Source organism: Mya arenaria, chromosome 16, assembly GCF_026914265.1.
Source record: "Mya arenaria isolate MELC-2E11 chromosome 16, ASM2691426v1".
NCBI classification, from domain to species: Eukaryota; Metazoa; Mollusca; class Bivalvia; order Myida; family Myidae; genus Mya; species Mya arenaria.
In genome coordinates, this window is record NC_069137.1 from 49,924,575 (window position 1) to 49,952,344 (window position 27,770).

Here is a 27,770-nt window from a genome sequence, read left to right on the forward strand (position 1 = left end):
AATGAACGTTATTGCCTATGTTGTAATGACTTAGATATTGAAGATGAATTTCATTTCATTTGTGTTTGTAGGTGCTATTCGCAAATACGTAAACTTTTTATAAAACCACTGTATTATGTAAATCCATCTGTTTTTAAGTTTCATAAATTACTGACTTCGTATGACAAGACTGAAATTATGAATGTCTGTAAATATATGAAACAAGCATTTGTTATACGCAACTCAATAATTAATAACATGACATAAGTACACTACTAAAGAAAATTGTCCTCACTGCCAATGTTATCAAGTAATACATACTATAAGGTTAGTTACTTAGAAATCAATTCTTGACTTTTGCTTGACAACATGCCTTAAATTTGTTAAAAAATCCTCTTAGTTTGTTTAGAGAAATGACATGAACTTATGTATAACTATATGTATTAAGACGATGTACAATTGTATAAGTCTAATAAAATATCTGTTCTGTTCTGTTCTGTTCATAAATCTGAAGAAAAGAAATATGATTTTAGGTTAAATGTCACTAAATATTTTTTTTCCATGTCGTATGACACCAAGGAAAGAGTTCATTCCCATCAAACTGCGTATTTGAGAAGAAAAGCCTGATTCATACTTTTAGAATAGCTAGGCTTAACTACAGAAAAAACACATACATTTTTTCTATGGCCAGTTTGTTTGCTTATCGTTAGTCATAAAAGCAAACAACAAGAACGTTCTTTATGTTGTTGCCCAACTAACTCAGAAGGGCTTCAAGCCTGGTACCATGCGTCAGTGTGTTTCCTGTTTTCTTCTACTCATGAAAGGGACTCGACCTAATTTTGGGTTAAAAATTGTTTTCCTAGTAATGCATCTGGAAAGACTTATTTTAATTAACATTATTTTACTCCTAGATATCAAGATTGCAGATTGTTTGATTGATTGATTGATTGATTGATTGATTGATTGATTGATTGATTGAGTGATTGATTGGTTGATTGATTGATTGATTATATTAAAGTGACACTCTTATTCAAAATCAATGCAAACACATTATTAATGTATACAAACTATTTTGGTTTTAATGGGGTGGGGGGGGGGGCATGCCGGAAAAAAGAAAACCGGCGCAATAACCACAAGGTCACATGGAGTTATACAATAGAATGTTGTTGTGTTTATAAAGGTCTGTCCACGCCCTATAATGGCTACATTGTTGGTTGGCCCCGTCACATCCCCAAGTGTGACTTAAGTTTACACAATTTCGAATCCAAATTATATACAACAGAAATGGATAGTTTGACCTTATAACAGTACATTGATAACATCACGTGATTATGCCAATCAACCACTCATGCAACAACGAACTCGCTGGAAGCCGCTATTAACGCAATTGAAAAAGGTAGATTTTAAAGACGATATTTGAGCAAAATCAACATTTGCTGAAGGGTTACAGCAGTGCCGTAGCTACACTGAGGCACACCGGTGTTTTTGGGGGGCATATAAAAATCTCTATAGCTCTAAAAATAACTCTTTTCGACTTACTTCATTTGCCTCAATGTACACAAACCATTGACAAAAGATACTCCAGAATGCAGGAAATCGCTTCTTGCCAAAAAAAATGGGGGGGGGGGGGGGCTGCCTCGGTGTTTTTTTTTAAGCTTGGCTACGGCACTGCAGCTGTCAGTATCTTAGTTTTAACACTCTTCATGTTTTACCACACTTTATTTCGTAACAAAGTGCATTTTACGAACCATAAGCGAGTCCCTTTAACTCAAATATCGGAACGGTAACTTGTAGATAAGACATAATTACCGGCCTATTACTACTAGACTGGTACCCTACGTTAATTCTCCTACACAAAATTGTTTGGAGCAAAGAGAATGAGGATACTACTGTGCGGCTATTAATTACAAAGCTTTTCTCTTAAACCACACGCTTTAAATTATTGAACCCGTTCCAATAAAAATTGTTGATTTTAGTCGTGAACTGAAATAATAAATGTGTCATAGTTTTATTATTTTTCCTGCATATTTGAGTGAATTGAACTTTAGCCAGGATTATAAATGATGAAGAAGTTGAGGAAATAAAAAGAAATCGATGAGTTGCCACTTGTGACCTTTTACACAGATTTGAGATTGATGAAGTTAAGACTACAGTCCTTTATTGAAACGGGCCGTCAACATGATACAACACAGAACACGACAGTTACACCCGCCACTACCCTCATGATTTTTAATTACACACTCGCACTATTTTAACGTGTATCTAATCTCAATAACTCGAGTTGTTGGTGCCATAACTATTACTTATAAGTTAAAACGAAAAGAATAGAAACAATTGTTTGTTCTGAAACATGCATGCTAACTTCAGAGATGTTCTTAACGTTCACAATTAAGAGGGGAGGGGGGGGGGGGGGGGTGGAGTCGGAGGGGGGGAGGGGCAAATTAGGGCGTTCTTCTCCTCACCAGGAATCAAAATTATAGGCTCAGCACGTGTAATGGGGGTTCGGACCTCCCCAAAGGAACATTTTGGCTAAGTTTAGTCTTTAATGGTGCATTTTGATGAGTTTCCGACCGCAATTGCACATAGATACTAGCCGCAGTGACACAGGATATGCGTTTTATCAGACATGTTTCATGATTTCTTTTGGTATTTCTCTTTCGTTGTTTTAAAGGGTACCAGTATTTTGGTGCCCGTTCTGGTTTACCAATATTGTTGGTCCCCTTTTGATTTTCTTTTGTACAAGTTGCATTCCTAGTAGTAGTGGTGGTGGTGGTAGTAGTATAGTAGTAGTAGTATAGTAGTAGTAGTAGTAGTAGTAGAAGTAGTAGCAGTAGTAGTAGTAGGTGTGGCAGTAGTAGTAGTAGTAGTAGTAGTAGTAGTAGTAGTAGTAGTAGTAGTAGTAGTAGTAGTAGTAGTAGTAGTAGTAGTAGTAGCAGCAGCAGCAGCAGCAGCAGCAGCAGCAGCAGCAGCAGCAGTAGTAGTAGTAGAAGAAGTAGTTGTAGTAGTAGTAGTAGTAGTAGTAGCAGCAGCAGCAGCACCACCACCAGCAGCAGCACCACCAGCAGCAGCAGCAGCAGCAGCAGCAGCAGTAGCAGTAGCAGTAGCAGTAGCAGTAGTAGTAGTAGTAGTAGTAGTAGTAGTAGTAGTAGAACTAGTAGTAGTAGTAGTAGTAGTAGTAGTAGTAGTAGTAGTAGTATCATAAATTCAATATTGGATACTTTTCCATGGCTGTTGTAATTCAAGATTGCAATGATATAACGTAAATTAAAATACAACCTACATTTTCAACCAACGAAATTGCAGATTGGCAATATCATTAAGCATTATGCCTAATTCAATAAGAAGTTTCGCAGTTCCGCCTTCAGCCACTCATCCGATTCACACTCCCTGCGTCAGATTTTGCGTAGCGAATGTGTCAGCCAATGAGGTTGTATTCAAAGTCAGTAGGATGACCTGAAGTAACATCTTAATGATTAAGAATGGCTTGTTCGTTACGCTCACTCCATCCAATTAATAAGATTCTACATAATGTCATCTAACTATTACTTGCGACTAAAGACAGAGACATCGTGGTACATACAGCGCATTGACGATGATACAATAGAATTAAACAAATGTAGTGTTCCCGCTACCGTTTAGATGTCCCTATGATTTGTAAATATTGATATGAAACACTAGCACCCGGCGCCGGATTTACTTTTTATTTCAATATGGGGGAACACGTAATACAAAATACGCCAAAATTGCACCTTTTCGGACACAAAATTGTTCAAAAGCACCCCTGCAAACATTTTATATCAAATACATTTCGGTTCTGAGGGAGGGGCGCAAGTCAAAAGGTTACGCTCCCTAAGTAATTCCCCTTCTAAAATGTAATCCTGGGTCCACCCTTTGGAAAATAAATAGCTTACAGCCATTTTCCTTTTCAAAACGGACCGCGTTTATATCAGGTGATATTTCTGTGTGACGTTACAAGCCACGTGATATGCTGAGACTATCGATATAGGTTAACAGGTAATGCAGGTAATGCATTTCCAATTGCGTATTTGATTATGTGAAAGGAATTAAAAACTTTTATTATTGAAACATATATATCTTTTAGCCATACGGAAGACGTATGTATATTTGTTTATTATTTGAGTTAATTGTGTTCGTTATTTAACAAGTAGATCGATACAATAGACATTAATAAGGATTTTTTAAAACGAAACTTAAACGTATTAGGGAATTTCCGTAATCTCGACCATTCCATGCTATTGTATGAAGAGAATCGTACGATTAGTTTGTTTATGCACATTTGTTCTTGAAATTAGTGTTGTGTTTTAAATGTCCGTTTTTAAAGTATGAGGTATCCTAAATATACGCTAAATACATACAAATTATATGATAAATACACAATAAATATCGACTTAACTAAGCTAAGAAAAAAGAGGTCAATTATATGACTGTTTTTTATTTACATGCACTTCGAATATAACAATTTTAGAAAACTTGCAAATGCCTGTAAAAACTTTAAAAAAAACTAAAGCTGTCACAGAAGTGACGAATACCCCCGAATGCCACCTAGATACAAAAATGGCAAACTATGTCTTTGAAAAGAGGCCATAACTCCGAGGTTATTGTACACTGCATTTCCACTTATCATGCTAAACCATTGTGTGTTGTTTAGTTCAAATCCATTGAGTAATTTAGAAGTTACGCTGCTGAAAAGAAAAGGTAGCAAATGGTAATAATTATGTACTTAGCTGAAATATAATTATGGTTCTTGTACACTGCACTTCCTCTCGTCGTGCTTAACCGTTGTACAAAGTTTAATAAAATCTTTAAGTTTTGAAGTTATGCTCCGGACAAGCAAAAGTAACAAAAGGCAATACCTTTGTGATTAGCTAAAATAGAGCTATGGTTCATGCACACTGCACTTCCCATCATTGTGCTTTACAATTGTATGAAGCTTAGTTAAATTCCATCGAGCAGTTTTTAAGTTATGTCCCGGACAAGAAAACAATGCAACGGACCGACAAACAAATAGACCACAGGGTCACTCCAATATACCCCTCAATCCTCGTTTGTAGAGGGTATACATATCATAAATATATTGTTTCCAAAAAAGGAAGATCGCACAAACTTAGATGCCCTTGACCCTATTTATAATTTCAATCAGAAGGGTAGTTGGACCTGTAACTGTTTCATACCATGTTGTAAATGACAACACGCCAATGGCAACAAGCGTAGAAGTGAATAGCGTTATGATGAATCCGCATGATAATTATAGCACTTTTAAGTTTCGCTTTTTTGTTAAGGTTCCGAAATAAGAGTTGACCCATAAAAGAAAACGAAGAAGCCATTTACAAACAAGGTAAAAATACCTTAATCTTAACGTTTGTCTAGCTCATGCCAGAAATCGCAAATGTCACAGTCTTATATAAAAAAAGCTTATACATTTCTCTCGTTGTTTTAAATAAAACGTTCTACTGGTTGAATATAGATACAAATATTTTTCAATCGATGCGATTCGTTTAGCAGATGGTAAGGATACCATATAATTAAACTTAATCATTGTGTCTGTATATGTTGTTTTTTCTTGCCAGACATAATTCATATTTACCCATGGGTTAGAAGATTTAGACGTTGCATGTGATTCGAAAAAAAACACTACATACAATCATGACCAACATGCTTGTGCTTGCTTTTGACAACACTTAGACCTGGAATATATAATCTGCATATGGACTTTACAGAGCTGTGAACACAATGGCTAATACTTAACGAGTTTTAACATGATGTCCAATTGTGCCTGGTCGGTATAAACAATTGCCGTCACTTTAAGATGGCAATACATTATTCAGCGACTTAAATAGTAAACAAATATGTCAAAGAAATATGAAGATAACGAACTGTTTCGTAATTGGATCAAGGGAGTGCTTGGAATTGATTTTCTGCATGATGGGCTTGTCGAATTTGTTGACAAGGAAACTGAACGCCAATGGGACACTATCGTTAAAACAATACAAAACAGATGCAAACTTAAGTCGTTTGATTGTAAAGATTGCACGATTGTAAACCTATTACCAGAGCACCCAGTTGGTTCTTGCTTGAATAGTTATCCAGATGAATGCAATTGTTCAAAAAGAAAGAAAAAGAACAAAAGAAAATGTCCATTGAAGGGTGCATGTGGTATATTTTATGACATGGTGATTGATGAGCATGTCAAGAAACAACCGAAATGGGACAACACAAATGTCGAGAATTGGCCAAACAGCTATTGGGAATACGCCAAATGCTTCATTCCTGGTCCAGGACACATCGATGACGATACATCTGCCAATACCGACACAGCAGCTTTGCTAAGCATTTGTCTCAACAACAATGACATACGTGGACTACTGGGGGATCCTGGTACATTAGAAAAGGTAAACTCCTATAACATTTGATCGCATTGATTCATCTAATTGTACTTGTACAAACTTACTTTTGAGTTAAACATTTTCTTCTAAAAATAAATTCATAGCAAACTTCATCTCAAAGTTTAAAATGGAAAAAGTAAACATGGTAACACAATCTTACATTTTGTTCTACTAGTCTCAAGCTATCTGCTTTCAAACCCAGTACAGCCGGTATATTTTAAAGAAGGCTTACTAGAATCATGGAAGCCACAACTATCTTTAGTATTGACATAATATGCTTCAACTAATTATAATAATACATGCAAAAATGATATTAAATAATAAACAACAATATGGTTATGCTTTTTAACTTAATACATATATGTGATTACACATTTCAGTCCAAATCCAACAGGAATGAATTGCTTCACTCCGGAAGGATGGAAATTACAAAAGAAAAACTGGCTGAAGTGCTTGCAAATATGAAGGCTGTGCTATCAACAGATGCTTTTTCTGGTTACGCTTGTGCCAGATTAGCAATAGACAGCATTGAAAAGGTATTATTATTAGTATTATTATTATTATTATTATTATTATTATTATTATTATTATTATTATTATTATTATTATTATTTTAAATTGAAAATTAAAAAATAAGCAAGCCCATATTTAGATAGTGTCCGATGTCTTTATACATTAAACCTACAATTTTCTCCTGAAATGCATAAAAAGGATGCGAGATTTCATTTGATATGTTGCAAATTAAAGGTAATATAGAATGATATATATTGCGTTTTTAGCTGGAAAGAGATGAAATCAAAGTTACGATTCAAACAGATATTACAGCTAGAAAAACAGCCTTAAAATCGATTGTATCTAAAAAGAAAGAAATTGAAAACGAAATAAAGGACAAAGAGGATGAAGTAAATAAAGGGATTGAAGGGGACAGAGAAAACAAAGATTCTGGAGAAATGTCAATTAATGATCTGTACAAAGAGACAGCAAAACTAACGAAGGCAGAGGAAGATCATACCACCAGCATTTCTAAGCATTTAAACACATTAAAGGACGAGGTCAAGGCGATGCAACTTTCCATTCAAAATCACGAGGATGACTTAAAGGCTATAACTGAGGGACTTTCTTCGCAGAGCTGTCTGCTGAAAACAATGAGACAAGTATTATAATTATTATTTAAGTATTATTTTGCACACAAATCTGTGTTTCGATATATATATTTCTTAGAGCTAACAGTACTGTACATAAGACGGTAGAGATTAATTTACACTGGCCACCCGTAAGAGATAGCCCCTGTATGTCTCCAGATCACACGGACTACCTTCAAGGTTGAAGTCACTGCGGAAAGATTTCGGAACTCCTCGGCCATTTTTTTATCGAAACTTTATATACTCAAAAATTGGTATGTTTAAGTCCGCTGCAAGTAGATCGCGTAGTAATTTAATTTTGCAGTTAAAGTTAATGACTTAACTCTTGGTAATCTTAATTATGTTTTCAATAATACACTTCACTGGCAATCAATTTAAACTGAGATCAACAAATATAAGCTAAACTACTATATTTAATTAATGATATAATTCAAAAATTTGCGAACTACTTCTACTGATGTACCGGCATACATCCGAGATTGTTTTCGATAAAAATGACCGATGAGTTCCGAATGGATTTCGCTACATTTGGTCGCTATGCATAAAACTAAACTTAAGCGTACATGACTGACTGTATACTTGTTTTAAAGTTGCTGGTACAAATTATTTGATTATTTTCCATTTATATAGGACCAGATAGAGCACGGAAAAGAATTAAAAGATACACATGAAGGTAAATTTTGTATTTCATATGCTTTCCTAACATTTATGAGTACATGCATTATATATAAGGTATTCTATTATGTGCCATTTAATACAATACTGTATTAAACTATGGTAACTTTGTATCTTTTCTGTAACGAGTTTTATGATATTTTGTTTCAAACAGCAACGATGTGAGTTTGTTTTTGTAACAAGGTACAAGGTCGGCCAAACTAAAGTTAAATAATCATGTCTTGGTAAAACATTTGGCGCTAAATTAGTAGGGCGAAATGGCGTCAATGTCGAGATATTTTACATAAGTGTAATGTAACAAAATACGAAGGGGTCGAATAACCCTCGAAACAAACAGCGTCATATAGTGAAAATTTAATAACATATTACGCTGTTTTGATTATAAAATAATAATGTGTTATAAATGAACTGTTATCATGTATTCGTTTTCTATAGTTTCATCCTAGCAACTTATTATCTTAATTTTAGATGTAAAGAAAGTTTTAGTTGGAATCGAAAGTTTAGGAAAGACGAATTTTGTGAAAGAATATCCGCTTCCACGTAAGTACATATATGTTAATCTTTGGTTACAACAATTTACAGACGTGGATATCGATGATTTCATCAAGGGTGAACTGCAGCGATGTTACATTAACAAAACTGTCCAGTGAAAGTTGGACATAACAAACCCGTAATCCTTGTTATTTATTATTTGACATGTACAGCGACTAAGATGGTATAATGGTTATGTAAAAATGACAGAGAAAAAATCCATTTAAAACAAATGCCACACAGAATAGTATAACAAACTTCTAGCCCAAATTTTCTTTTTACAGGTGAAAAATACTGATGATTGGTTGTATAAAAAAGCAATTTACTAGAATGGATCACGATTATATCAAGATATAATAAGATAAATAACATTAATACTATTCATTCATAATCATTTTGTATTACAGCGTCCAAATGTTCTCCTTTTTGTGAAGGTATTTAAGTGTATTAGAAATGGATAACCTATCCAAATACTAAATAAGTTAACAAAAGTTTTGATATTCAGTCCAAAGAGTTTTCGGATTGGCCAAGATTTCAATATTTCACTATGTATATAAATCGTTCAAATTCTGGTCATTCAAATTAATAAAAAATACCATTATTCTATATATAAATGTCAATGCAACACAAAAGTCTTTACGTATATAGACGTGTACAAGTATCATTTTGCAACCTCCTAATTATTTTTTAAAGGTATACGGGTTGTTATGGTCGTGAAAAATGTTGACGGGACAAAAGAGAAAATAGTGAGCGAGTTTTTAGTCGAAGTTGGTAACAACATGCAGACAAGCCTTTCTGTTGCCAACAAGCAATGGGAGCCAGTGGAAAAGGTTTTCCTTTCTGTCCTGCACGATTTAAACGATGGTTTGTATACAATGTTAAGATTTCCAAGGAGTTTAACGAATAGTTTCCAAAAAAAGGGAACCATTTAAGTACACAATCATAAACTTTTTCTACTAGATCATCTGAATAAAAAGCTTCCTTAGAATATACGTATAAAGAAATATTGATGTATTGTGTTCAAGCTAATAATCGTTGAATATTTTCAACTGCATTTTTATATTTTTAAATGAGTAAAAGATCAAATCCGTAATATTCCAGTCACTGCTCTGGTTGTCAGTTTCCATTACACTGCTTATCATTAATTTCCTGTGTAACGTCAGCTTGTCCAGAATAGTTCAGTGACAATACAAGGCACAGTTCGCCTTTCCTGTTTTACGCATTATGGCTATCGTTTAATGACTGCATCTTATATTTTAAGCGTTGGCCCTGTTGCTCTAGCTTGATTCACCAGTTTGTAGATGATGTCTGTATCCGATCGTTGAGTACCTGAAAATGCTAGTTTGTGACTCTCTTTCAGTGTCGTTTGAGCCTTTATCTTGTGCCTCTAAACTGGGTATATATTTCAATATTACAGCATGGCATAGCTTTTCATTCTGCTATTCATTTTGCAGGTACGAAAGACGTGCTTGAGCTTAAAAGCGAATGCGTAGCAATTTACATACAGTGTTATTCCCTGCAAGCACTCGTTCAACTTTGTCGAGAGGCCATGCATGGTGCTCTAACGAACCGCTTTCGGCCAGTTGAAAAGGAAGTCCGAAAGATTCATGGATTTAGTCAGGTCCGGTTCGAAATTGTTATCTTTGAGAAAGACTTCTTGTTTGTAACAAGTACCATCTGTGAGTATATTTGGACACAAATGTAAAGTATAATATTGAAATTACATGTATAGTCATGAAATGTTAGCTTTTTATAAATCCGAAGAACAGGCCCTCATTTATCGAAATTGTTACAAGCTTAAGTAGCGGCATTAATAGTAAATTTAACCTGATTTCTTGTTATCAGGGACTTAAAGCTGCACTCTCAGATATTTTCCATTTTTACAACATTTTTATTTTTTTGTCTTGGAAAGGGCAATTTTTTTGCGTAGATATCTGCAAACCAATGATATAAGATTGCTGACAAAAAATCAGATCGTTGATTTTCATATTTCCGTACGAAAATGAATTTTGAGTGGCCTAAACCAACGGTTTAGGAAAATGGTCTTATTTAACTGGTATCCATGGGTTTTCGCAAAAAGTGGCTAGTTCCAAGACAAAAAATAGAAAAAGTTGTCAAAACGTTCAATCTGTGAGAATGCAGCTTTAAGATGTTTCGAGAAATTGGGGTCAGTTCAAAAGGTTGCAATATTTCCGACATCACGTAATAAGTATTTGACTATGATATCTTACTTAACTTTTTCATATGAATACATAGTAATTATTTCTATTTTTTATTAATGCACCATTGTTACTTTTCTACAAAAAGACTACAATGTTAATATATTAATATACAATATATATAGGTTTTTAGGTTATAGGTCAAAGGTTAATATAATAGGGTTACAAATACTGCGTTTAGATCCGGGAAGGTTGTATTCAACTCGCGTGGATTTTTGCAGATTAGAATTTTACTAGGCGTAAGCCGAGTGAAATCAAAATCTGCAATAGTCCGCGAAAGTCCAATACGACATTCCGGATCAAAACTCAGATATAACAACCCATTTAATATATACATCACTTGTTAAATCACATAAAAGACACAAGTTTCATAATAAATGTCATTTTATTGATGATTTTTTTCTGCGTATGACGTCATTTAAACATTGCACAATGATACGTTTATGATATGACGTCAGCAAAGTGAAATACGACTGTCTTGAACTGGAGTGGAATACGGACTACCGTATTTTTTTGATATGTATTCAGAGGGGACTTATGACGGATATATAATGAAATGTATACTAAAATAAACAAAACGATGTATTGTTGTTATATTTCTTCAATTTAAACAGTGCGAAGGGCCAAACAAAAGTTGGCGATGCAAGATAACAAAACAGCAGATACCAATGAACACGTGCGTAGATTGCTCAGTGAGCATATGCCTCTACCTGCGGAGCTATGCAATGAAGGTAACATGTATTGTGATATTTTAGTTTGTTATCAACACTGTAAAGAAGTATTTGGTAACTATTCTAATAAATTCATATGCGCCATGTATCAGTAGATGTTATAACATATCAATCTTGATAAAATAATGGAATACTGTGATAATTCATGTGTTGAAAGAACAATATTTGCAAGACTTTATTTAGTATGAGGGAGTTTTCTGTCACTAAGAATATCGATTGTCTTCGTTTATTGTGTCGAAACTGTTTGATGGATATATTTCTTGTTTATCATCATAATGGTGTTTAATTTTTACTATTTTTAAGCCTCCGATGATCAGAGTGAAGGTGATGGAACAAGTGTGAATGACTCTGAAAATGATTATCACGAGAAAAACGGAACGATAACAGGTATCTAGTTATTGAATATGTAAATTCGACATTTACAAATAACTTATAGACCAACTCTTGTAAGTAAGTTGTAATTTACTTGAGGTTTAAAATGTTTTGTAGCATAAACACATTGTCATATATACCGGGATACCGACCTATTTGAAATTAGTTTTGTTACAGTGTTAAAAAGAACATGAACGGTTCATATGTTAAATGCTTGTGGATGACCTTTTTTCAGATAATTATTCAAGTGAAACAAGTCATTCAGAAATTGAAGATCAGGTTGACGATGATGAAATACCTCCTGTAGAAGGTGTCCTTGCAAATAATTCCATTTATTAGCATTTGTTCAGTACAAAGTATTTTATGGTAATATCCCGCTCTCGGTTAAAGGAGCACATCTTTACAGCGCGGATCCATGTCAGAATTATTTTCATAAAACAGTTAAAAAATGTTCGATGAGTAAACATCGTTCTATGAAATATAAAGCTATAAACACATCTTTTTTGTAATCATGTCTCATTTTAGATATATCCATAACTATGCTTTAAACATCAAATAACTAATTCAGATATATGTTAAAAACGTTTGCAGAAAGAAATATATGCTTGAAGAATCCAAAGCTTTCCATTTTTTCCTCCAAAAAATACTTTTCATAAAATACTTTGTATTCATGTATACACATTTACTTTTACATGTTTTACAGATCCCTGCAACGTTCAAGAATCCTCAGAAGTCCAGAGTGAAACAAAGGAAGGAATTCCTGACGCAACTGAACACCAGGATGAGCTTGGGTCTGTTACTGGAGACCGGACAGAAGGTACTGCATACAGTTCTATCTAAGTGGACCACTGGTGTCCTATATTTTTGAAATAATTAATTCAATTTCTTGCCGCCACATAGGCATCTTGTGCAGTGATTTTTTGGACCTGCCTATACCATGCAAATTGGGAAAAAGGTCGACTTTTAGAAAAAAATACAAAATCAAGACAAAAATAGCTAATATAATGGAAAATATACATTTGTTTTTACTTTTTATGCATACATTATGCTGTGTAAGAGTAAGTCTTGTCAAGATTTTATTTATATTTCAAGAAATTTTTTGCTTTTTTATTCATAAATGTTATCTGCGTTTATCCGAATCAAATAATGCTTTTTTGTGGAAAAATGCAGTTTTTCGCAAGGGGAAACAGCCTTTAGTAGGCATTTAATTGCACCCAAAATCACGAAGTTGTGCCATAAATGAAATTACAGAAATAATACCTTTTAAATCAAAGATATATTTTGCCTCGAATATAGTTTGTCTTGAGTAAACAATCTTTCTCACTCTTAATGTCGACACGTGTGATAAGCAATTTTCTGCCTCGTTCTGTTTTGTCATATTTATCTTCTACTGTTAAAAATAAATAAGTACAGAATTAATCTTAATGCAAAATTGGTCGTTTTGGTCGACCTTTTGCTAATGTCTTGCTTAAGAAATCATATGAGCTATATCAATGACAGTTGCCTTATATTGAAACCTTTGCGCGTTTCTCATTTTTAGCGAAAAACATTTGCTATCTAAATTATGTTCTTCAGAAACAATCACAACCGTTGAAAGTGAGTCAGACGATGAATCGTTTGCTGCGAAAGACCCACGTACCGATAACGCCCATGTGCTTGACTACAAGGCAAAGGGGATTGACTCTTTAACTGGTATAACACGTTTCAAATGCATGCCTGGTCTCACTTTTATCTTAATTAAACAACTTCATTTTGTTATGTATGTAGGCTCCACAAGTTTCATCATTTACAAATGTCATTTTTACAATAATTAAGCTGAGAACGCGAATTCTTACCCTCTTGGTTCACAGATCTAAAGAATTTGATTCTTGGCTTTGATGCATGTAAGTGGTGAATACAAACCAATCAAACTAAATGAATATTGAATTATCTAAACATTTTAAACCGTCTCAAACCGCAACTATCCATACAAATCTGTTTACTCGTAATAATTTAAACCTGTATACATCTCTTTAAATAGGAACAGTCACACATATGAAAGAAACACCATTTACTCGGGATGAAGCTGCAATAGAATCATCAATCGACAAAAACGATGTACCATGCAATCATAACGAAGTTGGCACAGCGTTATCAGCGGAAGTTGGATTAATGCCTAAGCATAGTTGTGAGCAGTCTGGGATTGAAGATTTAACTGACGGTACTGAGTTTTGTAAAACAAAACATCGTTCAATTTTAAAAAAAATGCTTTGATGTCTATTATCAGTTTACAAGTTCATCTGATTCGTGTCAACATTACGTTTTACTTCTTATAGTCCCAGACATGGCCATTCGATGTTGATTTTAAAATTGACTCTACCAAGTTACTGTTTTAGAATGTCGTCTATGTTTGTAAAATAGTAAAAAAGGAAAGTTTCTAAAGGCTTTCGTTATGTTGTTCGGTCATAAGGATAAATTTCAACATTTGGAACTGGGCTTTTTCGAAGATTAGAAAACTGAGAACTATAAATGGATTACATATTGGTCAAATAATTGATAGTATTAACTTTCACCTAGGTGCCATTTTAAACTAATATGCTTGAAAGGGAGAAACGAAAGTTTTATTTGATCAGGGTTTCGTGTCTCAGAAGAAGACAAAAGTAGCTAAACAATGATAAATGTATACACATCGTGATTAGTATCTTAAACCGATTTCATGTATTATCCTCCTGATAACGTGACTGCCTCCACTTGACTGATGTTGCTGGGGACGTAACATACTTTAGTAATAAAAACCATAGGATATCACCTGAATGTACATGCAGTCAATCGACGGTTGTATATTGTTCTATAATTTAATTTATTGGTAAATGATGACAGCTAAAGACGTTAACCGTAACATAATCGCCTTATAACATTACAGAAACACACGAATACTCTAAAGCTGTCGAGGAAGAATTAAAGACCGATCCCTGTCTATCTCAGTATGCAACTGAAGTAGACGAGCGCGCAAAAGGTATTACGACCTAGTTTTCTTCGTTACATTTTGAGAGATAAAATGGTGTATATTGTATCAATCTGTAAGGTGCATATGCGGTTAACATGCGGATCTGAAATGTTCTGTTAATTTCAGTTGACAAAACGAATGTACTTAATAACTTTTTATGGATACACATACTCATAACACGTTCTCTTTTTCTGTGAATGTAGCATGGAATAGAATGTCTGATGGTATAGAATGTCTCCGAATGTCTAATGGTAAAGAATGTCTCATGGTATACAAAGTATTTCACGGGGCGTGCAAATTTGAGGGACAAAGGTGCAAAGTATATCTAGCCACGCCACAAAATAGGTTCGCTTTAGGACCAATCTAAGTGGGTGACAACATGAAAAACTGATTTTTGTTGATTTTCCTGTGTGTTATTGTAAGATGGAAGAAATACATGTATACGATATTTAAACACATATTCATTTAGAGGGTTTAATAAAAAATTGAGTGCCCCATGCTTTTCATATTTGGTTTTGTGCAGCATCAACCAAAACACGATCAACTATCTGTTTATTTTGAGAGATAACTGTTTGATCTTTGAGCATTTAACAAAGCTAGCACGAAACACGAAAAGAATGACCAAGAATAGGGCTGTTCAAATATATACATTTAACTAGACGCGCGTAACACATAGGGTGACAGTCAACCGATCCATTTGTTTACACTTTCGTTGTTAAAACTTATATGTTCATATTATTTTACAGTTTTACGAAATTGATCTTTCAAGTAATGTATCCCAATCATTAACAACCAGAGATTGTGACTTAAACCGTAATTGGCGAATAATTTATTTATAATGTCTTATAACTTTTCGTATATAAACTATGCATGATGGTTGACAATTTACAGACTGTTTTACAAATATCACCACGTACAAATGTTTTTCTCACAAAATATTTGCTAACACATGCAACATCCTTCATGCTATTTCATATGCCTTTTATAAATGTTCGTGCCAGCCTATCTTTGAAGTTATATGATGAAAAATTTAAACAGTGGGTAAACATCTTAAATAAGTTTTAATCGAATGTGGCTTGGCGTCTTTATTAGTAAAAAAAGTATAAGATTGACAATATTTAGATTGAAAAAGTTACATTCTATAAAACGGTATATCTTTTAACCAGGGTTAATAACTGGCTTTACGGAATCACCATGCAATCAGAATGGAACTATCAAAGATTCTTTAGCGGCAGCTCACTGTTTACCATATCACGAGTCTGATGAGGTTGACGTTGAGGATAACACAAACGGTAGTTAAAGTTTTAAAACATTTGCTGTTGTGCAAATTCAGGCATGAAATATATCAGGGTTTCGTTGAAGTCCTTTTAGTGGGGGTTGGGAAGGAGCTTGGCTACATAAATGCTGACTATCAGATATTATTCGTTTATCATAACCTTTTAATTTATTTCTAGCACAGGATGGTTTAAAGTCTGTTTTATTTTTAGCCCCTTTCTAGTAATTGTTTCAAAATGAATAAATACCTCCCGTGACACAGTTGAACATGGAGTTTGTACTTCCTATTTTAGTCTTTATGAATACATGCCGTATAGTATGTTGGCTAATTTCCAACCCTTTACAATTTAAACAGTAATTATTTTAACAGAATCGCCGCCTGCCATCCATGAATCACCAACATCTGCCTTACTGCCTATGCGCGAATTCGTGGTTGATTCTCAGAGGAAAGGTATTTGCAACTTGCAGCTAGTATTTTCTTTTACCGATTTCAACATATAATCAATGTAATGAGGTTTTCTTTAGTTACGTACACGAATCAGTTTTCTAAAACTCAATTTATAATTAATGTGTTCATGTTATAAATTTTGCGCTAAAGCATTGTTTCATAAAATGACAGCTCACTAACGGTTTTTGTACCGAATGATAGACATACATGTCTTATCTTATTGCAGTATAAAAGCACACTTGCAATGTGACGTTACTGTTACCATTTACGATGATTAAATTTATTACAATTTCCTGGAATCATAATACACATATTATTAATTTATTATATGAATATTGAACTTGCTCAAAGTGATAATATTGTATGACACATGTGTTCATTCGTCTTTATATGCTGCAGTTGATTTTACAGAGATGTTCGGCGAAAGCAGCAAAACATCAGTATCAGAAATTTCCACAGAACTTGCGTGTTTTACATCAACCGGCATTCAGCCAAAGAATGATGTTGACACTGTTGACGATCAGGCGGAAGGTATGGACACACATTTGCCAATCATTTCTTATATAACATGTTGATTTATCGTTCCTATCCATGAAACTGTATCTATACCCATAACTCCTGTATAGCGCTACTAGATATTGAACCCAAAGTGATATTAATGATGGAATATCTTTGAAATTGCATTTCAGAAGCAGTCATGAGCTTAGGCAATACTTTCGACAACGCACAGCCACAGAGTGAAGACCAAGTAGAGCATCGTAAATGCCTTAAGGGTATGTTCCACTTTGTATTGTCTTGCTTACGTTAAATGTACCTTGAACTACATTTCTTCAATTGACTGGAGCTCATCATTGTAACTCAGGTGATTAATTTGATAAACTGTATAAAACCACTATACAAAAAAAAACTGTAAAAAAAAAGTATTTTGATGTATGCTATTACTTCTTCGACATTATCATAAGACAATGTGTATGGAAATACCTATCACTTTATTACGTGTTATTGTGTATCTGTTTTATTGTTAGAATAGTTTTCTTATACATGTCAATCATTCCTGTTAATTGTTCTAACCATTGTAGTTGGCGACATGAAGGTACTGTAATTCCATGGATATACAGACTCTTAAAAAGTAACAATGTAGATATACATGTAGTATGGGATGTTTTGCATTGGACGAGTCAAGATGAATGGCTTTCGGAATGTCTGAAACATCGGTGACAAAAAATCACACACTGAAATAGGCTCATAATGAAAAGGCTTTAGATTCTAACTGAAATATGTGACAATATGATAAAAATCCTCATTTTTCAATATCGGGGACATTATTTCATTCACATCTGACACGCTCTCGTCGTTTATTGTTAAGGGGACTAGACACCGGATGGCTACAAAATCGGCAAATTCAGTATTTCCTCAGAACAAGACTAGAATTGTCAATCCGACCTCATACTAGGCCGATTATACATCATTTTACATCATTAAAATAATATTTTGTCGCCGTTTCAGCCGAGTTACCCGTTTAAAAATAGCGTTTAATGGTGTTCCAGTTAATATTGTCTTTATTTAGCATGTGAAGATCAGGAGATTAGTACAGATACATATACCGAAGCTATGTATTACGTGGTAGACAAACTTTTCGATTTTTGAAAATACGTGAATAATTCTAAAGAGTCATGTGTCGTAAGCGAAGTTATACATCAGTTATTAAGGTTCTATGCGCTGAACTCAACAATATCAATTGCATGTAAGTTTTTGACAATTTTATATTTTCATCGGGTTGTATCATGTGGTATCTCGTCCGTTTAATGTATTTTATTGGTGGCATGCGCTTCATTCTTGTATTGGCAATGGTGTGATCTAGTTGTTCGCTCAAAGATATGTTACAATATATACAATGTAATCCCGATTATTCTGTTCGAACCCTGTCACACTGTCACGACACTGCAAATTGCAGCGAGTTCGTACTGAGATTTAACTAGTGTCGTTGTTTAGACAGTCCTCGTACAAGTCCCGCAACTCAATTATGCACTGTCGCATGGTTTTATATGTTCTAAGCAACTACCGTAGTTATTGCGGTACAAACACGAAAATAGTCAGATACCAATCTTGGTCCACTGCGACATTTAATCAAATTTTATTCGACTTCTACATGACATTTGGCGCATGCGTTACGAGAACCGTACTTATTTAGGCCGGAGTGTCTTTTAATACACTGTTATAGGAAATGCATCGTTATACACTCTTTTAATCGAGTAACGAGCATTTAATATAAATCAAAAACACGTTTCATATATATAATTAAAACAGTGTTTGTTAAATTGGTCATCATCTCATATCATGTCGTACTCATAGTACAACATTTCAAACCATATTTTATCAACTCGTTCTATTGATAGAAACATAATCTCGTTTAAATCAAACTATGTCGGACAAAAGCTATACGGCCTGAAGCATTTCCGAATTCATGTCAAATATATGTTTAATGTTAAAGTAACTCGTGAGATTTAGTTAAGACGTAAATATCCCAAACAAATTGCAAGGGCCACGTTGAACACCGCTACAAACATTAGTACTATTTATTTAACCGGCAAGTCGTAGCCATGACAATTTCTAGCGAGTGCTTTCTCTCAGCATATAGCGGTATGCTGGGAGAAATGTCAAGACCGTGTGGCATGGGTCAAAGATGTAGATACTCAAGTCAGCTTATTGTAATAAGTATATTGTGCGTATGTTTACATATAACACAATTATAATGGTTTTTAATCATTTTTGGATGCATGCAAAATAAATTATTTCTAAGGGGTATACTAACAAGGTATTAAATCCATTACCCCAAATCAAGTAAATAATGCAGATAAGACGATAAATAGAGTTAAAAAAGTGAAAAAATGTTTGTTCCGATTGAAGTTAAAGACCAGTCATGCATAAACTACAACCGTTTTTCTTAGTATTTTTCATTGTGAAAATAAGACGAGACATATAATTAATTTGGTACGTTTTTGACAGAACCATCCAAAGAAATGATCGAAACTGAAGAGGTGATAACAAGTTATTCTGAATTTCTAAGCAAAACGTCAGACGATCAAAATCACGATGGACCAGGAATACCAGGTATTCGTCCAACAAACGAAATTATGGTAAAATCAGTTGACATTTCTGAAATATTTCGGAGGAAGAGTCAACTTTTATTCATGTTATCAAGCAATTAACTATCCAGTTTTCTGGACGCACTGAGTTGTATACTTAAAGCAAAAATAATTATAATTTGCAATTTGCAAGTGTGAGAGCTAATAAAAGAGCAAATTATTTCAGGTGATGATGATTGTGTCGGAGGAAATTCAATTTTGACATACAGTAATGAGTCCGTCGCGCATGATGCAGGGGGCGACAAAGATACGGGCTATGGTAAGGTCATAGTATTGCCATTCAATTTAAAGGTTATTGCCTATGGTAAACACATACTTTTGCTATCCAATTTAAAAGATATGGGCTACGTTAAACATAAAGTATTGCCAGCTAATTTAAAAGTTACGCGCTACGATGAACACGAAATATTGCCATCCAATTAAAAAGATACGGGAAATGGTAAACGCATAGAATTGTCATCTTAATTAAAAGATACGGGCTACATTAAACACATACTATTGTCATCCAATTTAAAAGGTTCGGTCTATGGTAAACGCATGTCCCTGTATATTGCACCTACATCTCATGATATTAAGAGGAAATACAATGTTACTTCTATATATTTACTGTTGTCCATTAATTCATCATTAGTGTGGTTCTGGTAGAGGTAACATACTACGGTGGTGTAGATGTGACAAGTATGATTAATTTTCTATCTGGTGACCAGCAATTAACATCTTGTTCCAAAATCTTCTCTAAGTCGTGACCATGCTAAACTAAGTCATTGGAACTCGTTATGTAGTGGTCGCCTTTCTTCAACTTTATGCCACCGATTCTACTTATTGTCTCAATTATTAAGATTTAAAACAGTTTACAAAGAAATTCCTTAACTACCATTTGAACAATATGAGCATGTGGTATTTCCCTCGAATCTTATCAATTCATATATGATGGCAGAATTTACTGCAGCATTTAACTACTTAGCGACAAGAAGCAGGTCGACAAAGCAGAAAGCTTTTTAAAACCATGTATTGATATAAAAATAAAAATGTGGTATATACTTTTTCCGTCGAACTACAGCTAGTTATAAACATTATACTCTTCAACGATTGTGAAGAAAGTCATGATAACTTATACTTAGTCACTATCGTTGGCACGATGTTGCGCGAGGGTGTGGTCTTGTGTTGTGGGGAAAACCGGAGTGAACCCACTTGTCCGGCTTGGTGATCACTAACCAAACTCATATGCGCCCAGGCCGGGAATCGCCTTGGTGAGAAGCGACTGCGCTAACCACTGCGCTAACCGGACAACTACAGCTACAGCTAATGAGACACTGTTGATTTGTATCCAAACTTGTTCACATTTACCGCTTCAGATAGACAGGATGTTAGTGGTTCTGGTGGTGAAACGCATAAACCGAAACGTTCGGTTTCGATAGAAGACGATCTGAAAGGTATGATACTAACCTATCATCAGAGAGATATGATACTATTGAACAATCAGAAAGGTCAAAAACTAATATTCAAGTCAAGGTTTAGAGAAACTTAACATGTAAAAATATTGATCTACTGATTAAAATATTTATTTCTGATTTTGTCAAGACACTCAGCATTTCATCCACGATTACATGCATTGTTTTAAAGGAACACCCTTAATTTATTTACGACATGCTACCGAAGTTGTGACCTTTAGCAGTAATTTTAAACATAATTTATTTTACAACGATTGTGAAGAAAGTTTAACTAATATATATATACTTATGCAATCTCGTTGGCACTATGTTTCACAAGTATGTTGATTATTGCTTTAGGGAAAATCCACTTCTCCAGCTTGGTGCCCACAAATCGAACTCAAATACGTCCGGAATCGAACCCGGAACCCCAATGCTGAGATTTGAATGCGCTAACCAATGCGTTAACTGGACAACCGACAGTTATCAGTTAACGTTTTACAAGTTATAAAGGTTCGATATGTACAGCACAACATAATATTTTCAGTTAATTAGTAAATACTAGTGTCATATGAACATTTTTAGTTGATCCTTAAATTACAGATCATTCAGAGATCCCTGCTTTAGAATGTACACACCAAACTCAAAGAGAACGAGAATGTGTGCTATGTCGTGTTCGATTGTCAAACATCGTAGAATTCAAGAAACATTTACGAACAAAATCACATGTTGAAAACGTCCGCAAGGATAATGATGGAAGGGAAAGATGGAGTTGCAGGTCCCCACCTTATGGTAGAAAGGAGAATTATTCCCTTTGCCCAAGGTAATTTGTTACATGCACGTTCTTTCTATCTAAAACGAAACAGTCATAAGAAATATGTGTGTTTGTATTCCTCAACGTAATGACCACAATTTGCATGGAAGTTATCTTTGTTAATGTGAAGAATAAAATACAGTAATAAAATGTACAAAAACCAACTTACAAACAACAGAAATGGGAAACTAACAGTATAGGAAATCAAAGTGTTTAGGTACCTATCAAATGCAATGAGTGTGCCATTATTGGTGGGATACAAGTCATTTTAAAAAGCCTACTGAAAATACGGTTATTTTAAATGAATAGATACTCAAATTCTATGTTTATCACGGTCTGTAACAAGGAAACGTCATACGGATGAAAAAGAGCGTTGCGCTGTATCCATAACATCAAGGAAACATATCTTAGACATGATTTGAGTACGAAGAATGCTAAAGCTAGGGTATTTGGAAGAAATAAAAACACTTTATGGCTATTTTATGAAGAACCTTGCCTGCGATTGGGGAATTTCATTCATGTACCGTTACTTAACGCCGTTATGCTAGCTATTTGTAATTAAAAAGCTTCCATGTTAAATTTCATATGATTTGTAAATTAAACCACCTTTAATATTGTATTGTAGAATGTTTGTTTGTAATTTTCACGAGACAAGTTATTCTTTAACGCCTGTTTAACCTTAGTCAACACCCTCTTTCGATTTAAGGAAAAGGAATATCCAATGGTTACAAATTGGATTGAATCCATGCATTTGGACACATTTCAGAAAATATGATCTGCTCACACATCTTAATTTGTTTTAACAATTATGTTTTTAAACACCATCAGTGGCAATTTTCCAAAGCTCATTAAACTGACTTTTTTTCTGGCGAAGTTTCCGCAGTGCAGTCATTACTGCGAGGATCCCACTGGGAATTGATAGTTTATTGATATCTAGGGGCGGGCTGCATTCATGTAACACAATAAAAGATTAACCAAGAATACCTCAATATCCTAATGTTCCATGGTTTCCACTGTAAGAAAGTATTATGTTAACAGGTATTGTACCTGTGTCTTTACTTAATTTTACCTACCAAAAAGAAGAAACGTCGCAATGGCCTTTATGAGATTCCTGTAGGAATCGAGAATAATGTTGCGTTCATTTTAGAATGATAGGAACTTACTTGTTTGGTAAAAAATGATGTTTCGCGATTAGTATTTCCAACAGTCGTTTACCGCGATTGTTTGCTATGAATTGGGTGAGTTATGCTGGTTTTATAGACATACCTCCCTGGGGCAAGGAACAATCGCTTATTTGTTAATATTATTACAATGTTGTTCTGAAATGCATTCGGCGCTCGTTCACAAGTTTAAACAGCTTTAATAGTGTTATAAAACTTACCAAAGCTCTACCAACTCGGGCTAGTCCTATTTACGCGCCTTTTATATGGTCCATTACGATCAACTGCGAAGGCGTGCACATGATTATCGCAAAAACGCGTTCTGTTACATGTGCGGACACGCTCGAAAGCATTTAAATGGACGATCATGCCATTTGGTTCACTAATCTAGTAATTGCCTCTGTCGCGGACAATGCGCAGTTCCATATAGTAATATGGATGCCAAACTATTTCGTTTTCACTGGTTTATGACCTGAAACATGTGTTATTTTCGATAGAAAGAAAGTTTGTGATAGTAAGGAACGTTTCTGTAGTTTCAATTTGTTATTTTTTCCCTAAAAGGAATATTTCTAACATGTTTTTTTTACAGAAATAAAAACGGCACGTGTCCCTACGGCAACCAGTGCACCGAACCGCATTCGAAAAAAGAATGTGAAGAATGGACTGAACGAATAGGTCATAGAAAGAGAATCATTCGCTTTTTGTCGGAAAACCTAGAGAAACCGGATTTGGAGAATGATATTTCAGACATGTTATCGACAAACACAATGGTTCGTTTGACATTTTTATATATTATTAGGTAGTTCAAAAACATTAAGTTTAGGCATTTGGGCTAATAATTTTCTTAAATCATTTTTTATCATACACGTTTTCCAGGAATCACCGATATTGGACTTTGCCGTCGTGAAAATAGACAAAGATCAACATTTACGTGACAACAAGAAAAACTTAAAACATACATGGAATGTATCTGTTGAAAGTGAAGTAAGTTTTTTATTTTGTTTTTGTCAAAACAGCTGCCCTAGCAATAATGATTTTAGTCGTAAAGTTACAGTAGGGTAATATTTTTGTCACATGTTTATTTATTCGTAACATCTGAACTTTAAGTAATATTTAAGATGAAATCACATCTGAAGAAAACAAGTAAGTTAACATGTTGCCAACTGTGACGTTCCTGCAGATTTAAGATTTTTGAAATTACGACTGAAATCCTTTATTAAAACAGGCATCTGATCTGTTGTTTTGCGATATAGCTGCTACACAGTGTCGATAAATGATTTATTTTGTTGTTTAGGTTTTTAAGCTATATATTTAAAATTAAATGCGTTTTGGTAAGCTATCAATACAGTATCATTATGCTTTACAAAATACATTGCAGTACGCAATTAAAAGAATTAGACTTGTGGATCTCAATTATGACGTTTACTTCTGCATCGGAAAAGTACATGACATTTCTTCTGGAGATATTTGTGACACCTTTGACGATATGCAAGAGTGGACAAATCCCCGATATGTACAAAGCTACAAACACAATTTTAAATACAACATCAAGGTACGGACATATTACTGATCTGGAAAATGAGACATTGAGTATTCCATTGGCATTGTAATGATGCAATGTAATAATGATGTCTCTTGATGAGTTCACCTGAGTGTCAATATTCTTGTTTAAAATGCTATTCATGTGTGTGTGTGTGTTTATTTGTTCTGTTTCAGATCCAATTTTCAGCTGATATATATGGATCGTTTCAACAAAAGCTCAATATAGAGTTTGGACGCAAACAAGTAATTACAAAAGAATTTGCTGTGGAAACTTTGCAAGAAACCGATATAGAAGAAGTAAAGAAAGAGTATTAAATTAACGAGTCAAAGAGATGGTCGAAAGACGATGTCCAGGTCGTACCATTCAAGCCAATTAAGTACGTGTGTATAATACAAATGCTTATTATCGTTACGTTTATGTAAATATATCATTCAACGCGGTGTTTTAGCAACATTGACGTCATAATGGTGTTATGTTAGGCCAGCAGCCTTCATTTTTATAATAAATTGTTCAAACCATTCAGATTTTACTCACACATGTGTTTAAGTGAATATTTGAAATTTAATAGAGCAATGCATTCACAATAAAGTTCATTTTCGGAATGGAGATTACTCAATCATTTTAAATTGGATTTCTTATAATCGAGTTCACTATTTTTTGCAGAAGATCGGATGCAAAAGCCGAACAAGAATTGCTCAAGAATTATCCATTGAGAGATATCATGTCGGATGACTTTTCTAAAGATCTGACACCAAGTCCTACGAAAGATAATTACAAACCGTGGATGCATATGATGTTGTATGTCGAGGAACACGAACGGCTCAAACAAATCTCAAAGTATTCATCATTTATACGCTGTTGTTAATCTGATATACACCTATAGCATATAACAATGTGGTTTAAACCCGTATTCCCGAACGTCTTGAGCGTTCAGACTCAGGTTTAGAAAGTTGTTTTCTAAAACGATGCAAACTAATAATTTTGACAAAAACTGTTTCGAAGATTGTATAACAGATTATTTGTAAGTGATACAGCAACTTCCACTATCTTTGCTACTCAAATTGCATTTTACGAAATTAAAATTTTGCTTTTCTAAGTCTGAATCTCAAACTCAGACTCAATACATTCTTGAGTTTGAACCCTGTTTCCCTGACCATTTCAAGGCGACATCATGACCTTTTATCAATAAAGATGTTTTAATGCATATGTAATCTGTCTTTGTTGATATGGACGCTGTATGGACGTTTGCTAGGGCCTTAACTTTGTCTCGTAAAAGAGGGTCTTCGTTAATGTTTTATTTCAATAATTAGCAAAGTGATCGTAGTAAAAAGAACTTGCTACAATACGATCTTATGGAAGAACTACAAGGTAACATCTGCATACATGTATCAACGGAAAGCACGATCGATATTATTTTATTCGCGAAAATAAATTTGTATGTAAAAAAATATACATGCACTGTTTGATTGTTTTGCTACAGATACAACATGATAACAACATTGGAATTAGATGACTGCTTGCCGCCGCTAACATCGACGGACGGATACAAATATGCCGAACCGGGCCATCTCTTTGCTCGTATTCAGTTTAAAGAAAAATTATCGTTAGAAAGTCAGGCGGGAAGACTTATTCTTCAAAACACCAATTTAGTTTGGTTGTCACCCACCTCCTTGAACTCGAGTGAAGAAAGAAAGAAGGTAACGTTTATCGAATTTAATAATTACATATAAACTGACTAGAGACATCTGTATTCTGTTTTGGATTCCCAAAACAAACATTTTTTTGTAATATGTGCACTTATGGTAAATATTGTTTCATTACAAGTACCCATGATTATAAGTGAATAAGTATCGCAAATATATTCTGTGTTTGCAAAATGCGGATGAATGAGCATTTTCATTAAGCCTTGAAATTTAACTGTTCATTTGACCCAATCTTTGTGGGTATATAACCATGGTATTATTATTATTCGACGTGCTAAATATTAACCATTCAAGACGTTTGACCACGCTAATTGAAAATATGTGTATAAACATGTAAGTAAACACCTTGTCTTACACAGGGAATATAAGCTACTTATATGCGTCATGAATAATTCCTAACTCGTATTTTTATTCTCATCACTTTCAGGTATACGAGACAAAACTAGAATATCGAGAGGCAGATAATATTGACGTCGAGCTATCTGAACAGTGTGTGCTAGATCTACAACTGAGACAGGGTCAAACCTTAGAAGTCGAGGTAAAGTGCATTTTATTTTAACATCAAGTCTCAAACAAGGAACACAATGCCATGATTTCATATATTGAGTATTGCCCATTTCAGGTTCAAATTCAACTCAACCGAATTCATTTGTGTGAGCTACACGAGGCAGTGGATGAAATAGAGATTCCTGATCTTGTTTGCCCTGAAGAATTTCCTCCTCTTGATGTACAAATTTCCACAGAATCACGGTGACGTATTTGTTTTAATTTCACATTTATGCCACCAATTAGCTTCTATGTATCCTAATATTGCTTAGGACTATGGCAATTATGAGTCAGCCAAAAAAGTGATTTATTGCTAATAGTGTGGTTCACACATTTTGCCGTGTCAATAACACGAAAAAACTTATGTGTTGTTTCAACTTAGAACAATATCCTAATCTTGAATATGTTAGAAAAGAAAATTAAAGGACCTCTAGTTTATTTAAATTCTTATTCATTTATATATTTATAAGTACTGTTTGAGAATAATATGACATGAACTGTAAATAAGGCCATCAATTATGCATAAAACAAATGAGTTCAATATGTTTATACCGAGTTGTTACATGAAGTACATTTTTCGCGCTAAATTTACGTTTCTTTACTTCCGGTTTCATACCACTGTCCTATAAAATAGTTTTGGGGAAATAGAGCGGTTATAGTTTGTTC

General features: G+C 34.3%; 1 protein-coding gene across 1 annotated transcript in view; it reads left to right on the forward strand.

The window, feature by feature from the left end:
• Nucleotides 1-3,979: 3,979 nt before the first annotated feature.
• LOC128221764 (uncharacterized) overlaps nucleotides 3,980-27,770 on the forward strand; it is a 39,935-nt gene continuing 16,144 nt past the window's right edge. Inside the window, exons 1-32 of the mRNA XM_052930365.1 lie at nucleotides 3,980-4,094; nucleotides 5,280-5,335; nucleotides 5,568-6,389; nucleotides 6,764-6,919; nucleotides 7,163-7,537; nucleotides 8,156-8,198; nucleotides 8,669-8,740; nucleotides 9,425-9,595; nucleotides 10,186-10,410; nucleotides 11,565-11,681; nucleotides 11,985-12,068; nucleotides 12,289-12,363; nucleotides 12,757-12,870; nucleotides 13,629-13,745; nucleotides 14,074-14,253; nucleotides 14,956-15,048; nucleotides 16,206-16,331; nucleotides 16,685-16,765; nucleotides 17,174-17,293; nucleotides 17,452-17,535; nucleotides 19,769-19,873; nucleotides 20,075-20,167; nucleotides 21,264-21,341; nucleotides 21,942-22,161; nucleotides 23,902-24,082; nucleotides 24,189-24,296; nucleotides 24,691-24,864; nucleotides 25,029-25,162; nucleotides 25,519-25,692; nucleotides 26,336-26,552; nucleotides 26,986-27,096; nucleotides 27,181-27,308. Of these exons, the coding sequence (XP_052786325.1) occupies nucleotides 5,847-6,389; nucleotides 6,764-6,919; nucleotides 7,163-7,537; nucleotides 8,156-8,198; nucleotides 8,669-8,740; nucleotides 9,425-9,595; nucleotides 10,186-10,410; nucleotides 11,565-11,681; nucleotides 11,985-12,068; nucleotides 12,289-12,363; nucleotides 12,757-12,870; nucleotides 13,629-13,745; nucleotides 14,074-14,253; nucleotides 14,956-15,048; nucleotides 16,206-16,331; nucleotides 16,685-16,765; nucleotides 17,174-17,293; nucleotides 17,452-17,535; nucleotides 19,769-19,873; nucleotides 20,075-20,167; nucleotides 21,264-21,341; nucleotides 21,942-22,161; nucleotides 23,902-24,082; nucleotides 24,189-24,296; nucleotides 24,691-24,864; nucleotides 25,029-25,162; nucleotides 25,519-25,692; nucleotides 26,336-26,552; nucleotides 26,986-27,096; nucleotides 27,181-27,308 (4,499 nt within the window). The 5' untranslated portion in view covers nucleotides 3,980-4,094; nucleotides 5,280-5,335; nucleotides 5,568-5,846. The remainder of the gene's footprint in view (nucleotides 4,095-5,279; nucleotides 5,336-5,567; nucleotides 6,390-6,763; nucleotides 6,920-7,162; nucleotides 7,538-8,155; nucleotides 8,199-8,668; nucleotides 8,741-9,424; nucleotides 9,596-10,185; nucleotides 10,411-11,564; nucleotides 11,682-11,984; nucleotides 12,069-12,288; nucleotides 12,364-12,756; nucleotides 12,871-13,628; nucleotides 13,746-14,073; nucleotides 14,254-14,955; nucleotides 15,049-16,205; nucleotides 16,332-16,684; nucleotides 16,766-17,173; nucleotides 17,294-17,451; nucleotides 17,536-19,768; nucleotides 19,874-20,074; nucleotides 20,168-21,263; nucleotides 21,342-21,941; nucleotides 22,162-23,901; nucleotides 24,083-24,188; nucleotides 24,297-24,690; nucleotides 24,865-25,028; nucleotides 25,163-25,518; nucleotides 25,693-26,335; nucleotides 26,553-26,985; nucleotides 27,097-27,180; nucleotides 27,309-27,770) is intronic.